Source organism: Indicator indicator, chromosome 37 (genome assembly GCF_027791375.1).
Source record: "Indicator indicator isolate 239-I01 chromosome 37, UM_Iind_1.1, whole genome shotgun sequence".
NCBI classification, from domain to species: domain Eukaryota; kingdom Metazoa; phylum Chordata; class Aves; order Piciformes; family Indicatoridae; genus Indicator; species Indicator indicator.
The window spans coordinates 403,329-429,149 of record NC_072046.1 but is presented as its reverse complement, the minus strand read 5'-3'; the positions used below and the strand labels follow the sequence as shown (position 1 = coordinate 429,149).

The 25,821-nt window shown below is 49.4% G+C and overlaps 2 protein-coding genes across 2 annotated transcripts; one reads left to right on the top strand and one right to left on the bottom strand.

Annotated features, from left to right (window-relative positions):
• The first annotated feature begins 3,032 nt into the window (after positions 1-3,032).
• LOC128978607 (E3 ubiquitin-protein ligase RNF113A-like) lies at positions 3,033-8,675 on the top strand. The gene is made up of 10 exons (XM_054396551.1): positions 3,033-3,132; positions 3,565-3,641; positions 3,763-3,867; positions 4,795-4,902; positions 5,183-5,292; positions 5,464-5,570; positions 6,290-6,379; positions 7,228-7,321; positions 7,930-8,036; positions 8,472-8,675. Exons 1-10 carry the CDS (start codon positions 3,033-3,035, stop codon positions 8,567-8,569), a joined length of 996 nt encoding a protein of 331 aa, XP_054252526.1. The 3' UTR covers positions 8,570-8,675.
• Positions 8,676-9,740: 1,065 nt separating this feature from the next.
• On the bottom strand, positions 9,741-24,252 carry STRADA (STE20 related adaptor alpha). Its single transcript, XM_054396549.1, has 13 exons — positions 24,215-24,252; positions 23,985-24,070; positions 22,730-22,787; positions 21,301-21,329; positions 17,642-17,744; positions 17,012-17,133; positions 16,750-16,858; positions 16,499-16,622; positions 14,778-14,949; positions 13,867-13,971; positions 13,102-13,343; positions 12,553-12,595; positions 9,741-11,185 (listed from the first exon to the last, which is right to left on the bottom strand). Exons 2-13 carry the CDS (start codon positions 24,018-24,020, stop codon positions 11,033-11,035), a joined length of 1,296 nt encoding a protein of 431 aa, XP_054252524.1. The 5' UTR covers positions 24,021-24,070; positions 24,215-24,252; the 3' UTR covers positions 9,741-11,032.
• Between the last annotated feature and the right edge of the window lie 1,569 nt (positions 24,253-25,821).

Below are 25,821 nucleotides of genomic sequence, written 5' to 3'. Positions count from 1 at the left end.
CTCTCCCTGTCTTTTGCATTCCTCCCTCCTCTCCATCCCTTTCTCCCTGGGCTCCTGCCTTTCTCTCCCTCCCCACCGCTTGATCTCGCTTTCTACCCCAGCTCTCCCACCGCCGAGTGGAGCCACAACCGGTGGCAATCCCCAGGGAGGATGAAGCCCTTCGCTCCCCACATCTTGGGGACCATCATTGTCTCGCAGCGAGCCGCCACCACCCCTCAGCCCTGTTGTTCTCCACGAGCGAGGGCTCACCATATGCCTGCGCTCCTCACGGCGATGCCGAGCAAAAGGGTTTCGCCCCGGTCGGGTGGGTGGGTCGGGGTGGGTCCGTCCAGCCGTCCCCGCTGGCGGGGTGCTGTGGCTGCCCTTCTCCCCGCTGCAGAGGCCAGGCTGTGGGAGCCGGAGTCGTTTCCTGCGAGCTCCCACGGCCGCCTCGCAGGGCCTTTTATCGCCGGGCCGCCGCCGTGATTGGCTCTCGCCGCTCTGCCGTCTTCCAGCCGCTTGCTCCTTTGTGTGAAGCCAACCTCTAACCTCAAACCTTCCCCAGCCCCTTCTCTTCTCGGCCTCCCTCTCCCCAACTACCCCTGGATGCCCGCAGCCTCGCTAGCCCCGCTGCCAACAACGCCGACCCCGGGGACGTTCTCCCCTCTGGTTTTCCTTTTTACCTAATCGCGGGTGTGCAGTTGTCCCCTCCCCGCCGCAACTACCTTGTGCCCAGCCCTCTCCCCATGTTGTGTGTGTGCAGATGGGCTTCACTCAGGACTCTGGACACAGCCCAAGGCTCTCGCTGCGTGGTACTAACCCACTCCTGTAAGGTTTCCTGGAAGCATCCTGGAGCATCCATCCCTCCAGGGCACGCAAAAGCCAAGCTCACCCCCGACCTTTGACAAGGGAAGGATCTTATCAGGCAACAGCAGGAAAGGGGGATCCCAATGTCCCCAGATCCTCACCCTCCAGGGGAGAAAAATTGAACCATGATGATTTCAGAAATCCATTTTTTTTATTCCATGGATTGTTGCAGAGCTGTGCCTGGGAGCAGCACTGTGTAAGGCGGTCAGTAGATGTGCCAGGGCAGGTTCTCATGGGGTGACCATAAAGGCAGCTTCCCCAACACTGCCCTGGGTTTGAGACTGGGTGGATGGAGTTTGGAGGGCTGGAATTTCCCCAGGAACAAGACCAAACATTAAGAATAAATGGATTAGACATTAATAGTTAAAACCTGAAGGGAACTCGGGGCAGCCCGAGAGCAGCCAAGGAAGACAGGATGGCGATGAGCCAGAAGAGAGGCAGAAGGGACCCTGTGGCTCTGAGGACTTTGCCTGAACCTCCCAAACCTCTCTAATGGGGGATAATGGAGGCAAAATATGCAATGGAGTGGTGGGAAGAGCTTTGATAATGATGATGAAGGAACAAGTACTTTCGTTTGGGCTCCTCAACTCAGTACAGTGCCACTTGAAGGAGCCAAATGCCAGCTGGAAATGGCCCTGAGCCTAGCTCAGTGGCTGTGCTCACAGACAGAGGCAGGTGACCTTTGTGTGCTGAGTTTGTCTGTAATTTCCTTGTACAAAAAATATGATTAGGGAATTTATAGTGGTGTTTACTGGACCAGGAGGCAGCAGTGATAAGATTTATCACCTCTGTCACTCCGCATTGCCCAGATAGCATCTGTGATGAAAAGGCTTGCTGCCACTGAGAGCAAATCGAAGAGGATTTTGAATTGGTAGTAGTAGAGCAGATGCAGCCCCAGCAATGAGGATGGTCACAGACACCAGGAGACTGGCCAGGCTGCAGAACCCAGTGTCCATCTGGGCATGGGGAAGAGTGGAAGAGCATCCAGGGCATCACCATCCTGCCCTGAAATGATGGCAGGCGTGTGGGAAGCCTTCAGCAAATGAGTCCTGCTGGAAGCACAGCACCCAGCTGCTGCCCTGGGCTCTGGGCATGAACACACTGGCAAACAGCTTCCGTCTTCAGGCTTGGCTGTATCCCACAGCATTGTCCCGTGAGGACAGGGTATGGAGGAAGAGAGGACTGGGAGCTCCTCCTGGCATCCACATGATGGGTTGCAGGGTGGGTGCAGAGCTGGAGCCCGAGCCCACATTCCATGGGAGCTCCTTGGGCACTGCAGCTGCTCTGCTGCTGTAACCCTGCGGGTCCCCTCCTCATACATGCACAGGCACAGCCATACACAGATACACACAGCTGTGCATACACACACCTGTGCACACACCCTGTGCACACACCTTTGCAAACACACACAAATTGCACACACACACGTGTGCGCGCACACACACACACCTGTGCACACACCCTGTGCACACACCTTTGCAAACACACACACATTGCACACACACACACCTGTGCACACACACCTGTGCACACACCCTGTGCACACACCTTTGCAAACACACACACATTGCACACACACACACCTGTGCACACATACGTTGTGCACATACACTCACACACCCACACCCATGTGCTCACAGTCTCACCGCCAAGGCAGTGCTTGCTGCCTGTGCAGGGTTTGGGGTTCCCCAGCCTCTGCTCACCCCCAGGTGGGCTGGCTGGGGTGGTTCTGGGGCTCAGATCCTTTTGTCGTTGCTATGGCGACATGGAAGGCAGCAGCAGCCTGCAAGGGCAGGAGAAGATGGAGGGAGAAGGGGGATGGCTACGCCGGGGCCGCGGCCCTCTCTCCCTATAGCTCCCACCCCGCTGCCGGGCTCAGAGGCCGGCGGCAGGAGCCGGCGTGCAGAGGAGGTCAATCGCGGGGCTCCGGGAGGTACAGGGATTGAAGACGGGAGCGGGGAGCGGCTCTCAGCGGCTCCCGCAGCCCGGGATCCCCCAGCACAGCTCTGACCTCCCCCAGCTGCCTCCGCCCGCCGACAGGAGGCGCCCTGCCCAGGGGAGGGCACTCTCCTCGGGACCCCGCCCCTCCGCTTGGGGCGCGGAGTCCTCCTGGTCCGCAGAGGGCGCTGCGCGGGTTAGCCTCTAGTGCCGCTCTAGGCAGCGCTGGCAGTGGCCACCGGTGCAAGATGGCGGAGAGCGGCTCTGTCTGCAGCTTCGTTTTCAAGAAGCGGGGCCTGGCGGCGGGCAGGGGTCGGCGTAAGCGGCCCAGCAGCGACCAGGAGCAGGGTGAGGGCTGGCGGGGAACTTCGAGAGGGCGCTGGGAGCCGGGACCTTTACCATACGTTGGGGAAGCGACGGAGGGGCCTCGCCGCCCTCCCTGGCTGTGCTGATGTCCGTGTGGTGGAGCGGCTGAAGGGCTCTTCCCTGGCCGTGCCGATGTCCGTGTGGTGGAGCGGCTGAAGGGCTCTGCCCTGGCCGTGCCGATGTCCGTGTGGTGGAGCGGCTGAAGGGCTCTGCCCTGGCCGTGCCGATGTCCGTGTGGTGGAGCGGCTGAAGGGCTCTGCCCTGGCCGTGCCGATGTCCGTGTGGTGGAGCGGCTGAAGGGCTCTGCCCTGGCCGTGCCACCACCCTCGGCGGTTCCACCGGACTGCCCGAGCCAGCACTGGGGCTGAGTTGTGGCGCCCGGGTGCACCCTCACCCCTGTGCTTTACCCCTCAGAGAGCAGCGGTGAGGAGGGCAGCACGGTGGTGCGGAAGGAGCGGCGGCGGGAGGCTCCCAATCCCATGATCCAGAAGGTAAGGGAGCCACAGCAGGGCACTGCTCCATCCGAAGTGCACCCTCAGTGGCCTGTCAGGCTCATAGTAGACAGTGTTTGAGCCTTCCGTCCTTCATGCCTGCTCTCTTCATGCCCCTCAGACCAGGAAAAGCACAAAGGAGAGGACTTCATACACTCTCAGCAGTAGTGATGATGAGGATCAATCAAAGGAGATTGGAGTCACTTACAAATCAACAAGGTCGGCGGTAAGAACTGGGCAAGAATGTGGGTTTGGGCTGTGAGGTCAGGTGGGACTGACAGGTCTCGTGCTTGATAGAGAAATCTGCCTCTGCCAATGTGGGTTCAGCCATTCCTGCTTTATTATCTATAAATGCCCCTCCCTGTCCCTTCCCTGTTAATAGACAAGCACCTTGTGCGAGGTTTATTCCCCTGATAGCCCTGTACCCTCAGGAGGCCATCTAAGGTTGGCTTTTCCCTCTTAGAGGTTGGAATTCAAACCCTAAGATGCCACTGGATTTGCCCAGCATCACACAACATTTTCCAGAGAGGGAGCACTTGGATCAAGTTTCCTCTGTTGATAGGTTCCTGTTCTCTGTTTTGGACAGGGAACAAAAGGAGGTTGTAGCTTTGGGGCTCCAGAAGCTTTTGGCACCTAGGTTTTGGATTTGGTTTTAATTGAGACTGGCTGTAATTATTCAGTTTCTGTGCAGCTGTTCCTGAAGATCTGATAAAGCCTAGGAATATGTGCCTGTTCAGTCCATTAAAGAGGAATCTAAACCAGATCATTGTATTAAAACTGAATTTAAGCCACCCACAGCTGGATTAAAAGTTCAGCTGTAACATCCTGCACGTAGGTGGAACGATCTCATGTTTGAAGTGTTGGACATGGGAGAGCTGAGCTCAGCTTCCAGCTGAGGCTGTGCCTGAAGGAGTGAAGGGCAAACAAGTGTTTCCTGACTGCAGGCTAAAGCCGAGGAGCAGTGGGTAATTAGCACTCAGGCCTCTGCAGGTCTGGCCCATGAGGGATCCTCCCTGGCAAGTGCTATGGAATGGTAGAAGCTGGTGGAAGGTAGAGCAGGCCATGTCCTGTACCTACTCTGTGACCAACCCTTCAGGTCTGTCTTGTACAGGTTTTCTTGTCACTGTTGTCACAAGTTGTTCTTGATTTGCAGAAACCTGTTGGCCCAGAAGACATGGGAGCAACAGCAGTGTATGAACTGGACACAGAGAAGGAGAAAGATGCCCAGGCCATCTTCGAGCGCAGCCAGAAGATCCAGGAGGTGAGGCAGCCTTGCTCTGTAAGAGGTAGTGCTCCACAGCAGGGGGGTGGTGTGCTTTACTCATCTCTTTCTGCACACTAAGTACAGTTTGAGTCTCATCCTTCCTGGAAATTTGTGAAGCCAAGAGACCCTCGCAAATATGGGAATGCTCTGGCTTCATTGGCATCTTGGTATTAAGGAAGGCAGGGCTGGGAAGGGAGACTGGTGTCAGAGTGGGAAGAGCTAATCTATGTCATGCAACTTTCCTGATCCTTAATCACCCTTCTTTTTGCTTTCCTAGGAGCTGAGAGGAAAAGAAGATGATAAAATTTACCGTGGCATTAACAACTACCAGAAGTATGTGAAGCCCAAGGACACATCAATGGGAAATGCCTCCTCAGGAATGGTCAGGTGAGCCTCGGGTCTGGGACCACAGAGGAGCTCAGCACCAGCCCCAAAGCACCTTTTTGGGGCTGTTAGTCAACAGAAGGAAGCTGGCACTGAGTCTGGTGTCTGGTTCTGGCCAGGCCCACAGGGGCTTTCTCCACTGCAGGCAGTCTGAGCCTCCTCCCCCCCTTTCAGGAAAGGACCCATCCGTGCTCCGGAGCACCTGCGGGCCACGGTGCGCTGGGACTACCAACCTGACATCTGCAAGGACTACAAAGAAACTGGCTTCTGTGGCTTTGGAGGTGAGGGCATCTTCCTTGCAGCTGAACACGTGCCACACCAGGTCTGCAGAGGGACCCAGTCCACCTTGGGATCCTCTGTGGTGCCCACATATGGATTTCCAGGTCCTTGGCAGAGCTGGGTGTGATACTGTGGCAGAGTTGTTTTATGTGACTTTCTTGTCATTTGTGTCAGCCCTTCTGCAAGCTGCTGGCCTCTGATCAGGGCTATTGAGAGTCCTGGGAGGGTCCCCTGCAATGACCCATGTTCCATAGGTACACGGGGTGCTGAGGCCATGTAAGGGATGGGACTTCCTGTTCCTTATCCCGCTTCCCACGTGTGTAAATGCTGGAGCTGTCACTGGGGTGCACAGAGCACGATCCTCACAGCCTGGCAACCCTGCCAGGCATCCTGTGCCTGCTCCAGGGGCTTGGCACTGCCCTGGAGCACAGAGAGGGAAGCAATCAGGTTTCACCTCCTGCTGGGCAAAGCTCAGGCTGCCCTTAGATGTTAACACTCTACTCCACATGGCCTAGCTGTTAATTCTCCTCCTTTAATGGGCTGCCCAGGGAGGTGGTGGGATCGATGTCCCTGGAGGTGTTTAAGAGGAGACTGGATGAAGCACTTAGTGCTATGGTCTAGTTGATGAGTTAGGGTTGGGTGATCGGTTGGAGTTGGTGGTCTTGGAGGTCTCTTCCAACCAGGTTGATTCTGTGATTCTGTGATTCTTTGTGGTGCTCAGACAGCTGCAAATTCCTCCACGACCGCTCGGACTACAAGCACGGCTGGCAGATCGAACGGGAGCTGGACGAAGGCCGCTACGGAGTCAATGGTATGGCACCACCACCCCTGTGCACCCCTCCCTCTGCTCCTGCTGGATGAAGCTGCCAGGTCCTGCCCTTTATTGTGCCCTAGGGGCACTGGATCCCTAAGAATGGAATGGGTCTGTTGCTGTCTCAAGCTGCGTGGGCCAGGGGTTGAATTAATATTAGAGGGAAAAGACTTTGTTGCACAGCTGTGGGGTAACCTTAGGGCCAGGAAGCTAACAGTGCTGAGCAAGTCTGCTGTTTCCAGATAACCACTGGCTGTCACCAGAGAGAATTATTCCTCTGGCTGTCTATAAAAGGGTAGCACTGCTGTTGTGTGGGTCTCTTTGTAGACCTGGGGAGAAGTGGCCACCTTCTGTCCCTCATGGCAAACAGCTGCTGGGATGCTTTCATGCTGAGTCCCAGCATTATTTCTCACTCACAGTGTCTGTAGCTGCAGCCCAAGGCTTGTGAGTGTTGCTCATGAGCTGCTGTGCAGTTGAGGGGAAGAGGGTGTTCTGTGTTCAGCTGGAGCTGAAGCAGTGTTTGGTGGCAGCTGGTTTTGAAGAACATCTACCAAACAGGAGGGGGCTGAAGGATTTCTCTCTTTATAGCAGCGAGTGGGTGAGGCAGAAAAGAATTTGCTCTTGTGAGATGAGCAACAGGCACACTGGCTCATTAGACCTAATTATATCTCAGTCCCACATGTGTTACTGTCATCAGCAACACCCAGATGCCAGAGCTCCATTGTCTCCAGCAGAGCTTCAATCCCACCTGCTCTGCTCTCTCCAGATTTTGTATTTCATGTCCCACGCATGGGCTGGTCTGGCTGCCTCTGCTCTTGCTCCAGTCTGGTTAACTTTCTGTCCTGCAGATGAGGAAAACTATGAGGTGAGCAGTGATGAGGAGGACATGCCTTTCAAATGCTTCATCTGCAGGAGTTCCTTCAAGAACCCTGTGGTCACCAAGTGAGTGATTGTCTTGGCACAAGGAGCCAGGTGTCCTCTGTTGATCGAGCCCAGGTGTTCTGTGGCAAGGGGAATACAGGCACTGCCCACCTGCTTGGCTTTCTGGTGGCTGGGGAAATCATCTGCTAAACAAGGAGTCTTATAACTGCATCTGGAGCATCTCCTTGGAAGGGATCTCTGTTATCCAAGCACCTTTTAGATTTCCACAGATGCTGCCTCAGCACATCATCCCTCCCCTTAACCTTGAGATTGTGGTTTCATGCCTCGATTCCTCCTGGACATGGCATGGCACACTGTGCTGTGTGAGCACAGAAACAAAGAGCTTGGCAAAGATGAGGAGGAGGCTGGGGGCACAGCATGGGCATCACACCCTGCCTGCCCTCTTCTACACTGCTGGCTGCCTTGCTGGGTACCTGGTGTCTGCAGGAGCTCACTGGTGGCTCTCTCATCACATCAGTGAAGCAGTGCTGATGCACCTCTCACGGTGATGATGCAGAGGAAGTTCCACATGCAAGCTCACTTTTGCATCCCCTGGGGACTGGTAGTCAGTAACTTGTAACTCCTGGACACACTGATTGTACCTGGTGACTTGCAGTGTCTCTGTCCAGGTGTAGGCACTACTTCTGTGAGAGCTGTGCCCTCCAGCACTACCGCAAGTCCCAGCGCTGCTACGTCTGTGACAAGCAAACCAATGGAGTCTTCAACCCAGCAAAAGGTAACCTGGGGGAGAGAGGACTCTCAGGGGGAGCATTGGGAGCAGCAGAGGAACCAGGTCCTGAGCTGTCTTCTTGGTATTCAGGCTGGCTCTAAGATGGAGCTCACAGCTCCTGGCTGCTGGCAGAGCTTCCTTTAGTGCCAGGCGATGCTACATCATGGCCTGGGTGTCCCTGTAGGTCAAAATGAGCACCTGAGCTTGCCCAGGTGGGACTTCTGGCGGGGGGGGCAGAGGGGATGCACCATGAGAGTGGAGGCAGCAGCTCATCTGGTGCTGTAGGTGGTCAGTCAGTAACACACTGATGGATTCTGAGCTGTAGGGAAGTGGGGTTTTGGTAGCTGCCCTGGTTCTTGTGGACCTGGGTGTGTACAGGACCTGGCCACCTGGGACAACCCCAACATCTCAGGTCTCATCCTGCCTCTTCCTGCTTTTCAGAGCTCATGGCAAAACTGGAAAAACACAAAGCAGAGGAAGAACGGGAGGAGGAGGAGGAAGACCAACAGCATTCAGACCATGGACAGGATCCACAATAGCAGAGCACCCTGTTTTTTATCTAGCTGAATAAAGCTTTGATGGGGGGGAGAAAAAAGCTCACAGCAGTTGCCTTTAGGCCAGCAGCTGTACCCAGGGTCCTGACTGTGCCAGGCTCCATGTTTGCTGCTCTGTGAAGGTACAGAACAGGTAAGGTCAGACCAAGTAGTGGTAGCTGCCTGGCTGTCTGCAGGACCTCAGCAGTTGCCCTTTAGGAAGGAGGGGTTGAAGGCTGCCCATTCACTTACCTCATAACTTCTTTTTTTTCACCAAAGTGCTGCTGGTTCACTCCTAACTTTGCACTGATCCTGCATGCTGCCTGCTGCTGTGTTAAGCATAAAACTCTTAAATCCATGATCTTTGAGCAGATAGCAAGCTGAGCATGGAAAGAGATGAGAAATGTTAGCTTGCTTGAAGCTCATCCCTCAACCCTAAATGTACCAACACAGGGGAGAGCAGGGCTCCAGTGCTGCAGTTTTGTGATTTATTATAGCTGTTTTGCTTCCTAGATTTTCTGCCTGCCTCTTGGCTCCTAGGAGAATTCAGGAGATGCTTAGGACTTCAGTGGGCAACACACCTCAAATACTCCCTCTTCTGTGAGGAAACTCATCTCCAAACACAACAGCTGCAGCATGTCCCTAACCCTAGCCCAAGGGGTTTATGCTGTGAGTGCTTCTGGGCTTTTTTCTTGGTCTAAGTACCAGCACCTCAGTTCCTTACCAGAGCTGTGGGAGAGGGAGAAGGATTTTTCTTTCATCAGCTACAGACCTCATAACAAGCCTGGAAATTGAGATTTACTAACAAAATTACATCAGGAGCCAGTCCTGATCCTAGGGGGAAGGAGAAGTGGGCCTGTTGTAACCTGCCCTTGCAACACCCCTGCTCTGGGAGAGGAAGTGCATTCTACTGAAGCTTTCAAGCAAGAGTTCTTGCTTTAGTTGAAAGAACTGTGTGAGAAACGTGAAGGCAGCTGCAACTAACAGTGCTGCAGGCTGCTGTGGGGAGCTGTGGGGCACCCTAATGCCACCATGCCTGTGCCAGCAGCAACCTCAAGTCAAGAGAGCAAGGGGGCAAAGCCAGCTTGTGGCAGGGGCTGTGATCCACTTCATCACCTTGCAGCAACAGCAGACTTAAAAACCCCACCAACTTCAGAAATAATTTTATTTGGTTTTGGCAAAAAACTAGAGTAACAAACTTTCTCTGGGTTCAAGTACAGTTTATAAAACACACAAAGGACCTGTTGCCAGCACCACTATCCCATCAACCACACTTCCAGGACTGGATTCTCAGTGCTCAAGTGGAGAAAGACATTCAGCACCCATGGTCCTTGCAAGGGTCAAACTTTAAAAAAAGCCTTAAATACACCTCAAAAAAAAAACCCCAAACATCATGGAATAGGGGAGAGCTGCCACAGCAGCAGGGCAGAGTCACACAGCCAGGAATCCAGGGGAACCACATGAGAAGCTTTTACCTGTCAGGCAGTTGGGGAAGGCAGACCAGCAATAATGGAAGGCATAAGGTCAATTCTGTACATGATGTTCAAAGAGGAGTTGTGAACAAGAGGATTTAGCCTCCAAGTCAATTTATTTTCTTCCATGCCAGGGCAAGTCACTGAGGATGAGCTGGTATGAATGTTACATGCTGTGTGTGAAACTAGCCCAGCTAAAAAGGAGGCTCAGCTGGTTGTGCAGAGAAGGGCATAAAAAAAGCTGGTTCATGGCACAGGTGTCCACACTGACTTCGGTGATCCAGGCAGCCATGGGAGGAGAGGCTGGAATGCCCTGACCTGGAGTTCAGAGTGCTCAGCATCAAGTGAAAGGAGTTTCTTCTAAAGCTCTTTCCAGAACTGGAAGAATCCAGTGCTGCAGAGGAATGCCAGTGCAGTGAGTGTGCCTGGAATGGGCTGGGGTTGTCTTTGATCTCATTTTCCATCACAAAGCAGTGACTGAATTTCAGAACCTCTTTCTTCTTTCTCCCCCCACCAAACTTACCCTGTGACAACACTGTAACAGTAATCTGACTAGCTCTAAGAGAATGCCCAAAACTAGGAGCTGCCTGCCTCCCCTTCACTCGAAGGCACCCTTAAAAGAGAAAGAACCTAAGAGGGTAGGGACATGCAGCCCTCAGCTGTGACGTGAAGCCAGTGATTTGTAGAAAAACATAAATAGAGACTAACCACACAGACTCACTCAACCCATTCAAGTGATCTACCAGAGCTCAGCTGCACCAGCTAGGGCTCTGGCCACTGCACCATCTGGAACACTCCACAGTTCCTTGGGGTTGATCCTTTCCCAGCTCAGGTCTGTCCATTTGTTTCCAGGCTACTACAGTAAACAGGCAGTTCAGTTCCTTCCCAAGGACCTGTAAACTCTCCTACACGTAACATTCATCACCTTTTATGAACGGAACCAATAAATTACAACGTCCAGAAAGCTCCTCTGGAACCAGGCGTAGTCCCTGTTCTTCTAGAATTCCCAGTCATCCACCTCCAGCTGCTCCAGGTTCGACACCAGCCCAAAAATGCCACTGGGATCCTGGGGCCGGGTTCCTTCGAAGTTGGTGATGGGGGTGACAGGACGCAGCAGCTCCGGGAGCGCTTCAGAAGCGCGGCGTTTGATCTGCACAGAGAGACCCCCAGCAGCTGCCCACCACACACAACCAAAACTCTCTCTGGGTACAGGCAGAAAGAATAGGGCATGGTCTCTACTTTCCCTCTGCTCTGCTGAGACCCCATCTGGAGTACTGCCATCCAGTTCTGGAGCCCCTATTACAAGAGGGATGTGGACATGCTGGAAGGTGTCCAGAGAAGGGCCACCAGGATAAGCAGAGGGCTGGAGCACCTCTCTTATGAGGAGAGACTGAGAGAGTTGGGGCTGTTCAGTCTGGAGAGGAGAAGGCTCTGAGGTGACCTTCTTGTGGCCTTTCAATATCTGAAGGGGGCTCCAAGAAAGCTGGGGAGGGACTTTTGAGGCTATCAGGCAGTGACAGGACTGGGGGGAATGGAACAAAGCTGGAAGTGGGGAGATTCAGGCTGGATGGAAGGAAGAAGTTCTTCCCCATGAGAGTGGTGAGAGCCTGGAATGGGTTGTGCAGGGAGGTGGTTGAGGCTCCATCCCTGGAGGTGTTTAAGGCCAGGCTGGATGAGGCTCTGGCCAGCCTGATCTAGTGTGAGGTGTCCCTGGCCATGGCAGGGGGGTTGAAACTGGATGATCCTTGTGGTCCCTTCCAACCCTGACTGATTCCATGGTCCTCCTGCCTGCATCCAGAGACATGCAGGGCTTTGGCACTGCCATCTTGTAACAGCCAAGTGCTTTATTTGCAGCCATTTGGTGCTAGGGTCCTGATGCTCCTCTCAGTGAGGCACCACCCTAACCCATCCCAAAGCAAGGTTCACAAATAATTTCATGGCATCAGAGAATCATTTTGGTTGGAAAAGACCTTTTAAGGTCATCAAGCCAACCATTCTCCAACTCTGCCAAGGCTGGTGCTAAACCACATCTGTGAGCCTCCTAAAACACCTCCAGGGACAGGGATTCAGCCACCTCCCTGGGGAAAACTTCAGGAGCAGGAGAGCCTCTGTCTCTTCCTCTGCCATGGCTGGAGCTCACCAACCTGCCACAGAGCACTGGGGTCACCTCAGTTTGGTCTCAACAAGGACCAGGTTAGGTCTGTCTTGCCCCAGTACTCAACTGTGGGTGAAAAACTTCTGGCACACAGGATGGGCAGAGTTACATCCTCTGTTTAGATGAGGAAGAGATGCTTTGAAAAATGCCTGCCCAACTCCCAGGAGAATGGGAAGGTCACTGAGCTGCACTACAATTAGTCTCACTGAGCTGCACTACAATTAGTCACCAAACTAATAAGCCTTTCAGATCACAGAAAATTCAGCAACTCCACATTCCCACCCTCAGGGCTAGGGACACAGCAAGACTACTACTACAGAAAAGCCCCTGCTCTTTATCTGCAGATTAAACAAGTTCCTTACCTGCTTGAAAAAGGGATGATTCAGCAGAGCACCTGCACTTGGCCTGTAGAAAGGAGCAAGAATCAAGTAAGCACACAGTGGAGAGATATGATCCCAGAATGACAGAATGGTAGGGGTTGGAAGGGAGCTCTGGAGAGCACTGAGTCCAACCTCCCTACCACAGCAAGGCAGCACAGGACAGCATCCAGAGTTTTGAGTAAATCCAGAGATGGAGGCTCCACCACCTCTCTGGGCAGTCTGTTCCAGTGCTCCACCACTCTCAAAGAAGTTCCTCCTCATGTTCACATGAAACTTGCTAAGTTCAGCTTCATGCCCATTAGCTCTTGTCCTGTCACTGGGCACCACTGAAAAAAGCCTGGCCCCCTTATTCTGACAGCCACCCTTTAAAGCATTGATCAGGATTGAGAAGATCCCCCCCTCAGCTTTCTCCTCTCCAAGCTAAAAGATGCTTTTGAAAAGCAAACTCTGAAAAACCTCTGCTAGCTCTGAAGGTTTAACCAGCCCTAGAACAGTGCAGGTCTGTGCAGAGCAGCTTTCACCTGGTGTTACCTGAAGTCAGGGTTCCGCTGGAGGCACTGCTCTACGAAGTTGTGGAAGTAGGTGGAGAAGGTCCGAAGGTAAGGGTGCAGGGTTGGCTCTCCATTGGCTGCTCTCACGTTGCTAACAGCCATGCTCTCACCCATCCCATAATTAGCACTTGAACGGGAGGTTTTCATGGTCAGCTCATCAGCAGGAATTGTGGTGGTGTCTAGCAGGCAGGGAACAGTCCCATTCAGCTTCTCCAGGAGCATCTAGTGATAGAACGAGAGGGATGGATTGCAGCTGGAAGAGGGGAGATTTAGACTGGAGATCAGGAAGAGGTTCTTGACAGTGAGGGTGGAAGCAGCTGGGAGGTTGTGGAAGCAGCCCAGAGAGGTTGTGGATGCCCTCTCCCTGGAGGTGTTCAAGGCCAGGCTGGATGAAGCCTTGAGCAACCTGGGCTAGAGGGAGGTGTCCCTGTCCATGGCAGCAGGGTTGGAACTAGATTATCTCTAAGGTCCCTTCCAAGCCAAAGCATTCTAGGATTCTGTGATTTGGAAGAGAAGGGGCACAAACAACACCACAGACAAAGACCATCAGAGCTAAGATTTCTCATGTCTTCACAATTTGGACATTCCCATCCTGACACCAAAGGTTCAGCACAGAAGCAGCTCTATGGCAAAAAGCAGCAATGAGAAGGGAGCTCAGGCAGGCACAGCACCCTGCTGTCTCCACAGCAAGACACTTCCCCATGCAGGGAGGAAAGATGAGGCAGGAACAGGTCTTCAGCCTTACCTGAGTAGAAGGCATGTCTTTAAAGGGGACATGTCCATTTGCCAGCTCACAGGCTGTTATCCCCACACTGTAAATGTCAGATTTTGCATCATAACCTTGGAGGTTCTAGAAGAAAAGGGAAAGAAAAACGCGCCCTGTGGACCTGCACGTTGTGGAACATGGGCAATGCCCAGAATTTGCTATGCAGAAGAGCAAACCCAACTGATTTGGAGCAGAAATAGTACAACTAATCCCTTCCCCCCCCATCTAGGTGGGTTTCTGGTGGTAGAGGGTTTTTGTTTGTTAAAGTACACAGTCAAGGGTAACACTTATTTAACTGAAGTCAGCCAGCTAGCAGGGATGGCATCTGCCTTAGTGCAACTGGCATCTCATGGGAGAATCTGTGGAGATGCCTACATGAAAACTATTTAGTCAAATAAGCCAGATCAAATTCTACCCCTGGAACCACCCCAGAACTGTTTCCTCCAGCCTCTCCCTTTTCCTTGCACCTTCCTCTGGAGGAAAAGAAAGGAGAATGTTCTAACATGAGCTTCCCAGCAATGGCCTCTTGACAGGAATACAGCTGGAAACTCCTTGCTCAGGGTCAAGGGTTTTAAGGTAAAAAGGATAGAAAGAAAAGGATAGAGCTCATCGTGAGAAAAAGTAACCCTGTGTGTCACCCCCACCCCCCAAACAAGCCATCAGAACTCAGAAAATTACACAGAGACATTACTACAGAATGCCAGGTTGGGAGGGACCCCAAAGGTCATCTGCTCCAACCTCTCTAGGTGATAGCAGAGTTGAAACGAGCTGGCCCAGCACCCTGTCAAGCTGAGTCTTAAAACTGACCAGGGTAGGGGAATCCACCACTCCCCTAACTGTCTCAGCATCTGTCACTACAAACCAGCAGGTTTGGTTTTTTTCAAACACACCTGCTGCAAGACTTCAGGACTGAGCCAAGGCAAGACTTTGATGCTGTATTTGGGGAAGTCATGAACAACTTTGAGCCGCTGCCCGTGGTTGATCATACTTAGATTACTCCTCAGGCCAGAGAGGTAAACCTTCCCATCTACAGAGATCAGGATATGGCTGGCTTTAACACTCCTGAAGAAAAAACACAACACAAAACAACAGTAAAACATCAAAAACCCCACCAAGAGCATCCTCCAAGTGACTCTTAGTATGGAAGGGCACTGCAAAGGGCTTAAGGCAAGCGTAGCGGAGATGAATTTCTTTTACAGTCCATGCAATAAAAGAACTTTCAGCATCTGCAATTTACTCTCACATCAGAAGGTTTATCAGAGAAGAGTATGCTAAGGGGTGGAGACTGATTTAGAAAGAGATTAAGCTGTAGTACTAAACAGAAATTCATCCCTAGTGGGATGGATGGAAAAGGATAAAAGCTTACTCTGAGCTATAGCTTAACATGCAGGGCACAAACTTGAACATAAGGTTTCATCTAAATGTGAGGAGAAACTTCTTCAATTTAAAGGTGATGGAGCACTGAAGCAGGCTGCCCAGAGAGGTGCTGGAGTCTCCATCTCTGGAGACATTCAAAACCTGCCTGGACATGTTCCTGTGTGATCTTCTCTAGGAGAACTTGCCTTAGCAGAGAGGTTGGACTTGATCTCCAGAGGTCCCTTTCAACCCTACCATTCTGTGACTCTCTGATGCAGGACAACACTGGATCAGCCTCCCACCAGGAGACTGAGACTCCCAGCAACCACTCTGCACAACCACTTCTACAGACACATCTGTGGCAAGGAGAAATGCAGGACTAAAGGTAATGGACACAAGACCTTCACCAGTAGGAGGGCAAACCCCACCACCACTGTCAGTCTCAGTTTGGAAACCATCAATAGTATGTGAAGAGAGCCTTGACAAGCCAGCCTGGCAACGTGAGCTGCAGTTGTGGTTTTAGATACACAGTGGGATCACAGAACAGTAGGGATTGGAAGGGACCTTCAGAAATCATCAAGTCCAACCCCCCTGCCAAAGCAGGGTCACCCAGGGCAGGCCACACAGGAACATATCCAGGTGGGTTTTGAAAGTCTCCAGAGAGGGAGACTCCACAATCTCTCTGGGCAGCCTGCTCCAGGGCTCTATCACCCTCACAGTAAAGAAGTGTCTCCTCATATTGAGGTAGAACCTCCTCTGTTCCAGCTTGTACCCATTGTTCCTTGTCCTATCACTGTGCACCACCAAAAAGAGCCTGGCACCTTCATCTTGACACCCACCCCTCAGACATTTATAGACATTGATAAGGTTTCCTCTCAGCTTTCTCTTCATAAGACTAAATAGCCCCAGGTCCCTCAGTCTCTCTTCACAGGAGAGATTATGAAGTCCTCCAACTATCCTCATAGCCTCTGCTGGACTCTCTCCAGTAGATCCCTGTCCCTCTTGAACTGGGGAGCCCAAAACTGTTTGTGGATATTTGCTCCACAGTCACCTTTTCATGAAGTTTAGTAAGCTCAGTGATCTGATTTCCCATGAGCATCAAACTGACTTGGTTCTAACGGCAAAGTAACATAAAGCTTGGTAATGAGTTCCACATCTCTTGAACTGTCCCTGTCCCCTCTGCTCAAATGATGAGCAGTGTTTCTGAGGACTTCCAACAGAAGGAAAAGGAACCACCCATGGTTTGTTTCAATACCTATGTACATAGCCCATATGGTGGATGTAGTCAAGTGCTTTCAGTACTCCCTGAAGGATATATGCAATGGCCAGTTCACTCATCCCATCCATGAAATGGGTACAGATCAGATCTTTTGCAGAACCTAAAACCAAACAAAACACCTCTTAATTAGTCAGGAAAAAAAACCCATGCAAACCCCAAGGATACATCACTGGGATTGCACTTCACAGAATATGGTGGTCAGACAAAAGTCTTCCCTCTCCACCTACCATAGGCCATGAAAGATGTCACTACCCAGAGCTCGTTGTCAGCAATGAATGTGGCTTTGTATGGCACAATGTTGGGGTGGTTGAAGAGCTTGGAAACGTGAAGCTCCCCCTAAAATAAGAGAAGATCCTCTTGAATTTTAGTTCTGTGATTCTGTGGTTTCCTTTAGTAAATGCAGAACTAGGAACACAGCATTGCTAAGTGCTGCTCCAGCTACCTGTCCCCTCCTAAACCTGCATTATGGTAGGAGGGGATCCATGTTACCTGCAAGAAGGTGACCATTTCATTGGTGCAGGCCTCCAAGTTGACTCTTCTGACTGTAACGTACTCTCCTGTGGGTTTATACCTGGCCAGGTTCACAACCATCAAGTCTTCAAAGCCTCTTCCTGAAAGAAAAGGCATGAAAGCTTCAGCAATACTTCTGGAACCACACACTTCTGGTGAACTCCTCCAGTTCTTGACCCTTAAATCATCTTTACACTCATTTACTGAAACTATTTTTGGCCTTGTGAAAAAAAAAAAAAAAAAGAGTAATCATTCCATCAGATACAACCCTGGCATGTGTCCCATCGAGAAGCTCTCCCAGGCAGTAATTTTATCCTGTCTCTAAAGTTCAGAACTCAGGCAGAAATAGAATTATTAGGCCACAGCTCCAGCAAGGGCAGGGCCAAGTTTCAGGCTGCTTCTGCTGACTGTGCTTCACACTCAGCATCATTAACCCACCACATGCCACTTGCAGTTGAAAGCCTTTGGGACTGGCACCTCCTTGCTTACTAAGGTGATTTAAAATCAAAGAGGACAGGCAGCTACTGTCAAAAATGAGCAATCAAGAAAAGGACAAGGAATGTGCAGAGGGGTTTTTTTGTTTGCAAAGCAGACTTCTGACAGCATTACCTATGATAGTGAGCAACTCATAGCAGCTGCTGTCAGGTAGGAAGTTGCTCATGGTGTCCCTCTTAGGGGCAGAAGCTATCGACTCGGAGCTCGCCTCATTTGTCTGGGGAGAAAAACAATGGAGTCAGGTCAAAAGAAATAAGGAACACATGCTGGATCACCTGCTCCTTATATTATCACACACCTCAAAATAATAAGACAGTAGTGAATACAGGAAAGAGAATTTTATTGCTGTTAAAATTACTTTAAAGAGTTATTTATCAACTGAAACCCAGGAGATGCCTCATTTCAGAAGATCCAGACATCTGTGTTTCAAAACCTGTAACAGGTAGGTTCTTCATTACTGTAAGCTACAATTTCTTTAGGAATATTTGGATAAAGCCAATCACTATTCCCCAGGGCAGCTCAAGCACTGCTTTATGCTAACTACCTTCCTCCCATCAACTACAAACTTCTTGCCCAAGCAAAGGCCATCAAAGGAAAAGTCTGTTGACAGCACTTGTCTGCACTGTGACAATCAGAGTTCCTGTCTGATGCTTTTCAGCTGCTCATCTGTGGTAAGAACAGTGCAGCTGAAGCTGCTTAGCTGAATGGTAGAAGGGATGAACCAACTTAGCCCAAGGTATGAAGATCAGACACACATGAAAAGAGAAGCTCCAAACAAAAGCAAAAACTTAGCTGCAAAGCATTAGTGCTTACATGGAAAGAAAGCAAGGAAAGAAAAAGATCCCACAGCACAGGGGAAGCAGCACTCCCAAGGCCATCAGCTCTTCTTCACTACATGAGCTTTATGTACACACACATCAACCTTTCCAAGCAGGATTCTGCAGAAGACAAACTTCACTGAACTTCTTGCAAGTTCCATTATACTTCCTAACTCCCTCCAGTTTCCAAAGTCACAATCAAAGCATCCTAATGGCGAATCAAATGCATTTGATGTCTAAGATCAGACTGAGTTACCTCAGATTTCCAGCACATTAACTCCTCCTGACATTTGCAACTCCAGCTCATTTTTGCCACCTCATTCTTCATCAACTGCAACTGCCCTTTATCAGACCTTTTCTCATGGTACATGAAGCAGAAAAGGCTTCTGCATTTTCCTAGGGGGACAGCAAAGACTCTTTTTTTTTTTTTCCCCATCACTGAAAGATGGAAACACAAGGACAGCTGAGAAACCAAGGAACTTGCTGTTCTACACTCTGTCCAGGGTAAATGTAGTGCAACCAGCACAGGCATGGATTTGCCTTCTGTGTCCCTAAGTGTACTTTGGGAATAAGCTCATGATCAGCCTTCCCAAATTCAACCTTCCCAGCTGACTTTGGACAGCACACATTCACCACTCTCTGCCTACCTTTAACACAGGTGTGCTTTTAAGTTAAAGGGGAAAGGTAAAACATAAGAGTTGTGAACAGTGCTGTGGTGGAATTCCAGCTCAGCTGTAGCACAGCACTTCCATCCTGTTTCAGGAGAGCTAACCCCTGAGATCTCAGCAGTCCCAAATTCTTTTTTCCTAGTCCTGACACCACACAGTGCTGCTGCTTGGCTGCAAACAGGCAGCAACTTTCCCGTTCACCCTTTCAAGCTTCTGTTTAAGACGCCTGTCAATTCTGATCTCAAATTGTATCATTTCTTCTTCCAGCAATTTCACACAGTCCTGTCAACAGCAAGACTGCCAGGAGAGACACACAGGCAGATGGAAACCTCTGAAGCAGAAAGGCACCACCAAGGAAATAAAAAGCAGGAGGCTCTGATAAGCAGCATTATGGAGCAATGACAGCTGGTGAAACACTGAGCAGTATGTAAGTGGTTTTGCTGTATTAAAGTCCACTCCAGATATAGCATAAGCCAACAAAACAGATGCCAAAAAAAAAAGAAAAAAATCAAATTAAACAATCTTATTAATGGTGGAGGCTGTTTCAACAGCAATGGATAAACACTGTCAATTCCTTTTTGAAAAGTCTTCCAGCACAACAGAGGTCTTCACTCACCTCCCTCCGTGTTAGCAGTGACCAGTAACTGAGTTAATGCAAAAGGAGCTCTACCAGAAATTTATTAACATCACACAAGAGTTTTAAAAAAAAAGCCAAAAGTTAAACTGAAATGTCATTTATGAAATACTGGAGAGAAAAAAAAAAAAAAAAAAAAAAAAGCTCCTCTGTGGTTTCACACAGGACAACTTTTGGTGTATGGTCAAAAGCAAAAGCAGCTGCAAAATGAAGCCACCTATGACTAGTTTTATGGCCTGACATTCATTAAGAGCCTTCCAGCTGGTTGATCTGATTTTAATTTGAGATAGATTTAAGGGAATTAATCTTTGAAAGGCAGCTACTGTTAGAAATGCCATAAGAAAATCAGTTCTGTGGTGCTAGCAAGGACGTGCATTTGCCAAATGACATTTTGAGTTAGGAACAGGCAATGTTTCTTTTGTTACTCCCTACCTCCTCATTCCCTCACTCACTTTCAGCAGAAGCAACAAATATTTGCCTCTCTCCAAATTATTTACCTTTTTCTATAGCCCTGCTGGGAAAAAAGTAAGCTTTTATTTAGATGTAAAAACCAAAATGAGAATCAGCAATAGCACTGCAGAAGCATCCAACTCCCAAGTTAATGCTTTAACAAAACCAAACCAGACACTGATCTCCATTTGCTCCTAGCCCAGCATATGCCTAATGCTCAGTAGTTAAAAAAAAAAAAGGTGTGAACTTACTTGACTTCATACAAAACACTCCATCTACATCTCCTATTTTGGTTGTGCCAGTAAATTACAGGCACTGGCACAAAAATCAATTATAAGCAGCTTGAACTGACACAGTTATAATTAAATCACACTCAGTTCATGTTTGTAATTAGCTTAAACTCCAGCACCACCTGCACACAGAGGGGCTACAATATGGTGTGAGTAGGTGGGAAATGAGGTAGACAAATATATTCTGTCATCAGCTGGCTGATTGTCTGAGCATTGCTCAGTTTGAAGCAGACAGTGTGCAACCAGGGCCTGCAGAACAAAAAACCATCAGAGTGAAGTTGTCAACTGCCACATTGTGGCTCTGTGTTTGGAAGAGACAATTCATGTTTGCTGCTGCTTTTAGTTTTTCAGAGGCAAAGTTCTCTAAGCATGCACAGAATTGGCTCTGAAGACGCCAGGCAAGAGGAGGTAAAGTCACCACCAAACTGAACATTACACAATGTTTGGTTTTGATGTTGGAGCCTCTGTTGTAGCTGAGAAAGAAAATCAGAACCAAGGTGTTCAGAAGGGAACACTGATTTTGAATGGCTAACAAAGTGTTTTGGGCCTGTTTTCCACAAGTCCCATAACTAGCCTCTTGCTTTTATTCTAAGAGAGTCTTCAGAAATACTTCTCTCTCATAAATCAGCTCTAAATCATCTTTAAAAAGAGACCCTTGAAGGGGCTGGGGGGACACCACCACAAACTAAAATCCAAGAGATTCAAATTTTGCCTTTGTCACGGATAGTTTAAAAAAAAAAAACCACACACCAAAATCTCCTCTCCAGGGTGAAACCTATTTCCACACTTGTAGAGCTAAATACAGAAATGAAATATATAACTAAGATAAAAAGAAAAAAAAAAAATCAAACTTCCACAAGGAATAATCTCCATGCAATGAACCACAGCACCACAGCCTGCAAGAGTCACTTACTTTTCTCCGAGAGTCACCCGGAGGCTGCTCTGGAGTAAAGAAATTAATTGTTCACCATGTTGTGTTCAACAGATACCCATTAAAAATAGAGTTGGAAAACTCAGTCAATAATCTGCATGATACTTTTTGATGCCAAATATTTTTTTTTAATAGACAAAGACATTTAATTTACATATAAGGTTGCAGCACTAAAATAATTCAACTGTAGCATGAGAATGGGAATTAAAGAGATTCAAACTGTGCTACTGTTTGTGTAGTCAACATAAATGGGACCATTTTTTTTTAATTCTACCCCTAAACACATTCAAACATGATACATCTACTTTGTTTAAATATAGAAGAAACTACCTGAAGCTTATTTAAAGCAGTGAAAATCCTTCTACTCCACCTGGAAGTTCCAGACATCCTTCCTATGCTCTGATTGCTTCCCATGTCACTGACCAGGAATTCTGCATCCTAGTGAGCAATTTTGTTTGATATGCACAAAGCAGAATCACAGACTGTTAGGGGTTGGAAGGGACCTCAAAAGATCATCGAGTCCAACCCCTCTGCTAGAGGAGGATCACCCAGGGCAGGTCATACAGGAATGCATCCAGCAGGGGTTTGAATTGTCTCCAGAGAAGGAGACTCCACAACCTCTCTGGGCAGCCTGCTCCAGGGCTCCCTCACAGTGAAAAAGTTTTTCCTTACGTTCACACAGAACCTCCTCTGCTCCAGCTTGCCCCCACTGACTGTCCTGACATTGGACATCCCTGAGCAGAGCCTGGCTCTGTCCTCCCCACACTGCCCTGCACATCTTTATCAACAGGAACGAGGTCACCCCTCAGGCTCCTCTGCTCCACGCTCAAGAGCCCCAGCTCCCTCAGCCTGTCCTCAACAGGGAGATGTTCAGCATCTTTGTGGCTCTGTGTTGGACTCCTTCAGTTCCCTGAGGTCCTCCTTCAACTGAGGGGCCCAGAAATGGACACAATATTCCAGCTGAAGCCTCACCAGGGCAGAGAAACCTGAGGTCTCCTGCAGAGCTATCAGCAGAGTTTCAAAATCCATTTGCACTCAGAAAATGATAATTAACCTGCCCAACCCCAAATCTATCTTTTGCATAGGGGAAAAAAAAATGAAGTGGTTATGCTAAGAAACACAGAATGCAAGGTCTGAAAATAGCACTGCCATCAACATAAAATGGATTTCCAAACAACTCAGAATCACAGAAAAGTTTAGGCTGGAAAAGACCTTTGAGATCATCAAGTCCAACCATAACTTGCCCCATATTAGCTTTATACAGTTAGCCAGCTTGAATAAGCAGATCTGGTCCTCCAGATTTATTTATCTCTTTTGACTATTAAGATACAGATTTGCAAGCAAATTGTCAGACCTTGCAACTAAGATAAAATATTTCTAACAGTGTCATCCAGGGAGACAAAAAACTTACCTCCAAACAACTCGAACTCTCTTAAGCCCTCAACAATGAACTTTTCAGACACCCACCGCTGAAAGGACAAAAAAAAAATAATCCCCCCTGAGAATTATTCCCTGAGTTATTCCATCCAGACACCAAGTTTCTTCTCCCCCCTCCTCACAAAAAGCAGAAGAGAATCACAGCACTTCAAGGATTCTACTGTGGTGTGACACCAAGTATAAGATCAGAGTTACATCCTTTACTTTGGACAAGGATATTCTCTTCTTGTGCCACCACAATGGCATGCACCCAGCAAGCAGGCAGGTGCTGCTGCTTTTCCTGCCCAGCATGCACTTGCAATAACATTAACATAATTTTGGGATCATTCAAACAAGAACCTTTATACATGCTCAGACAAAAAATAAAATGTCACACCTCCCTTACGTAGGTAAATAAAGTTGTCTGTTTAGACCTAAAATGTTTCAACTTAAATATTTTGGCTATGTATCTATTGCTTGAATGCAAAACTAGGACATACATATTTTAAAGCTGTTATTCCTTTGCAGAATTCATGCTTCAAATCCACAGCAAGCATTAGGTTGTGCAGAGAAATGTTTCTACCAGTTTATTCTGTGACTGAAAGAAATATATCTATGTGCACAAATAGCACACAACAGAATAAGCCATTTTAGGCTTGCAGAGCGTTGATCATGAAATTAAGGTTAAATAAATAAGCACTCCCACGTTAGAGTTGTCTGCTTGGTTAAATGACTGAGAAAAATAGCTTCCGCTGTTTAAGGCAAGGGAAGCCAATCCTAGAAAGCACCAATGAGTTTTTAGGTGATGATTACTCAAAGGTCATCTATAGTAACATCAGTGTAAGGCATTGAAAGTGTTTTTCTCACGTGAAACTTCCTCACTTAAGAGTGCAGAACAAAACAAAGCTGCTACGTTCAGCTTTCCAAGCTAAGTTTAGGAAAACCAGACAGATAGAAGCTGTCGGTGGTGTGACAGAGGCGAGGCGGTAACTTCTGAAAGGCAGGCAGGGAGAATCTGCATTCCCGCACTTTTTCTCCATGATGACGAGCCCCTTGCACCGCACAGGGAGGAGTGTGCAGGCGATAAATACTCCAGCGCAGGGGTTTTAACCCTGCCCTACACCAGCCCGTCCGAACGACTCCCAGGTGCTTTCTAGGAGGCGGCCCCGCCACAGCTTCTCTGCACAAGCGCAAGGTTCTCTCTCGACACGCCGCAGTCTGAGGGAAGCTCGAAAGTGTTCAACACTCACCCTAATCCGTTCGGGTTTACTTACAAGAAAAGACATGGAATCCGCCTTTGTCTTACCACACGCAGCTCGGGAAAGGGACGGGCAACCTGCAGGGACAACAGCGGGTCACCGCCGAGCGCCTGGCGGCGCTCACCCAACCTCGCATACCAGCAGCGCCTCACCGGAACGCCCAGGGCCCGCGGCAGCGCCGTCAGGCAGAGACCCGCTCCCCACCGGCCCAGGCCTCTCACCCGCTCCTCCGGCTGCGGCCGCCGCTTACCGGCAGGAGACGCTGCGTGTGTGACGTCAGCGCGCCGTCACGTGATGTAGGCGCTCGCGGATGGCGGCGCGGCCGTGACGTCACGCCTGCGGCTCCCGCGCGGCGGGAAGCGGTCGGCGCCATCTTGCCTCCCTCAGAATTGCCGAAGCTGTGTCCCCCGTGGCCAGCGCTGCCGCTCCTGAGGTACTGGGGAAAAGGGCCTGCCCGCCTTCGGTGCTGCTGCAGCGCCTGCACGGCTCCGTCCATAAAGGCAGCGAAGAAATTGTCCCCACCCAGCGCAACCTGCATAAGGAGATGCCTCCTTCTGGTTGTGTACCCTCTCGTTCTGCAACCACCCCCCTCACAGGGAGCAGTTCCCGAGTGGAAAGAATTCCAGCGTGGTGCAGGGTGGAAGAGACCTCTGGGAAATTATCCACTAGTCGCTCCTGCTAAAGCAGGGTCACTCACAGCAGCTTGCCTCTGATCACAATGTCCTGCTGCGTTTGGAAATCTCTCCAGAGGAGACCTCACAACCTCTCTGGGTAGCTTGCTCCATGGCTCCAGGACCCTCCCACCAAAGAAGTTTTTCATTACATTCCTCTGGCGCAGTCCATGCCCTGTACCCCTGGAAAGAATCTGGCCCCACCCTCTTGCCCCCTACCCTTTAGCTCTTGCTGAGTATTGATCAGATCACCCCCCACTCTGCTCTTTTCCAGGCTACACAGCCCCAGGTCTTTCAGCCTCTCGTAATCAATCCCAACACTGCAGCACACCAGCTCCTGCATGTTTAAAACTTACACTGACACTTACCCAGCATAAAGGAGGCTTCAAGATTGTACTAAATGAAAGGCAGACACAGTCCAGCTAAGTAAAGTAGGCAGGTGGAGTGTTTCAATTATATTTTACTCTTCATTAAATTGTTCATTTGAATGTTCATATTACAAAATTAGCTGCCATGGCCCACAAAGGTATGGGACTTCAGGAAAGCTGTCCACTTACTCAAAAGAGCACCAACTACTTATTTCCTTTCAAAAGACTCTTGTGAAACAATACCTTAAATCATCTTTAAAGCTAAATAGTGCTAAAATTTCACATAATCGACATTAGGTTTGGCTTTAAATAATTTTTTTAAACCAACCATTATAAAATTAATTCATTTGCATGGATCAGGTTACAGACATTCGCATTTAAATCAGGGTGAAGTTATCCTATGCTGGAAGAGGAAGCTTTTAAGCAAGTGCTGTTGGAACAGCACCTCATTATTGCCTCAGAACCAAGTTTGCACAATAGTATTGAACAAGAAAACACAAGACATTTTTTCCCCCCCTCACAAAACTCTCTATTTTAAAAGTCTGTTACAAGCAACAATAAAATTCCTTCTGGACAGGAAGCATTTATAAAATGCAGAGCACGCTCAGTCAGCAAAGTGCTTGCACAGGGCAGTCACTTCATTCTCCCCATTTTTACTGAAAGCCCTGAAGTGATCATTTACCAGGTGGAACGGATCGATGTACCCTGAAACATTTCAGAATCATAGAATCAATCAGGGTTGGAAAGGACCACAAGGATCATCTAGTTCCAAAGCCCCTGCCATTGGCA

Bases quoted from the DNA above. Each gene is read 5' to 3' on its own strand.
- LOC128978607 (XM_054396551.1), top strand. From the start codon at position 3,033: ATGGCGGAGAGCGGCTCTGTCTGCAGCTTCGTTTTCAAGAAGCGGGGC. The intron at 3,642-3,762 runs GTAAGGGAGCCA...CATGCCCCTCAG, and splicing joins CCAATCCCATGATCCAGAAG to ACCAGGAAAAGCACAAAGGA. The intron at 6,380-7,227 runs GTATGGCACCAC...TCTGTCCTGCAG, and splicing joins AGGCCGCTACGGAGTCAATG to ATGAGGAAAACTATGAGGTG.
- STRADA (XM_054396549.1), bottom strand. From the start codon at position 24,020: ATGTCTTTTCTTGTAAGTAAACCCGAACGGATTAGG. The intron at 21,330-22,729 runs GTAAGTTTTTTG...TCTTTACTCCAG, and splicing joins AGAGTTCGAGTTGTTTGGAG to AGCAGCCTCCGGGTGACTCT. The intron at 16,859-17,011 runs GTAACATGGATC...CTCTTATTTTAG, and splicing joins AAATGGTCACCTTCTTGCAG to GGGGAGCTTCACGTTTCCAA.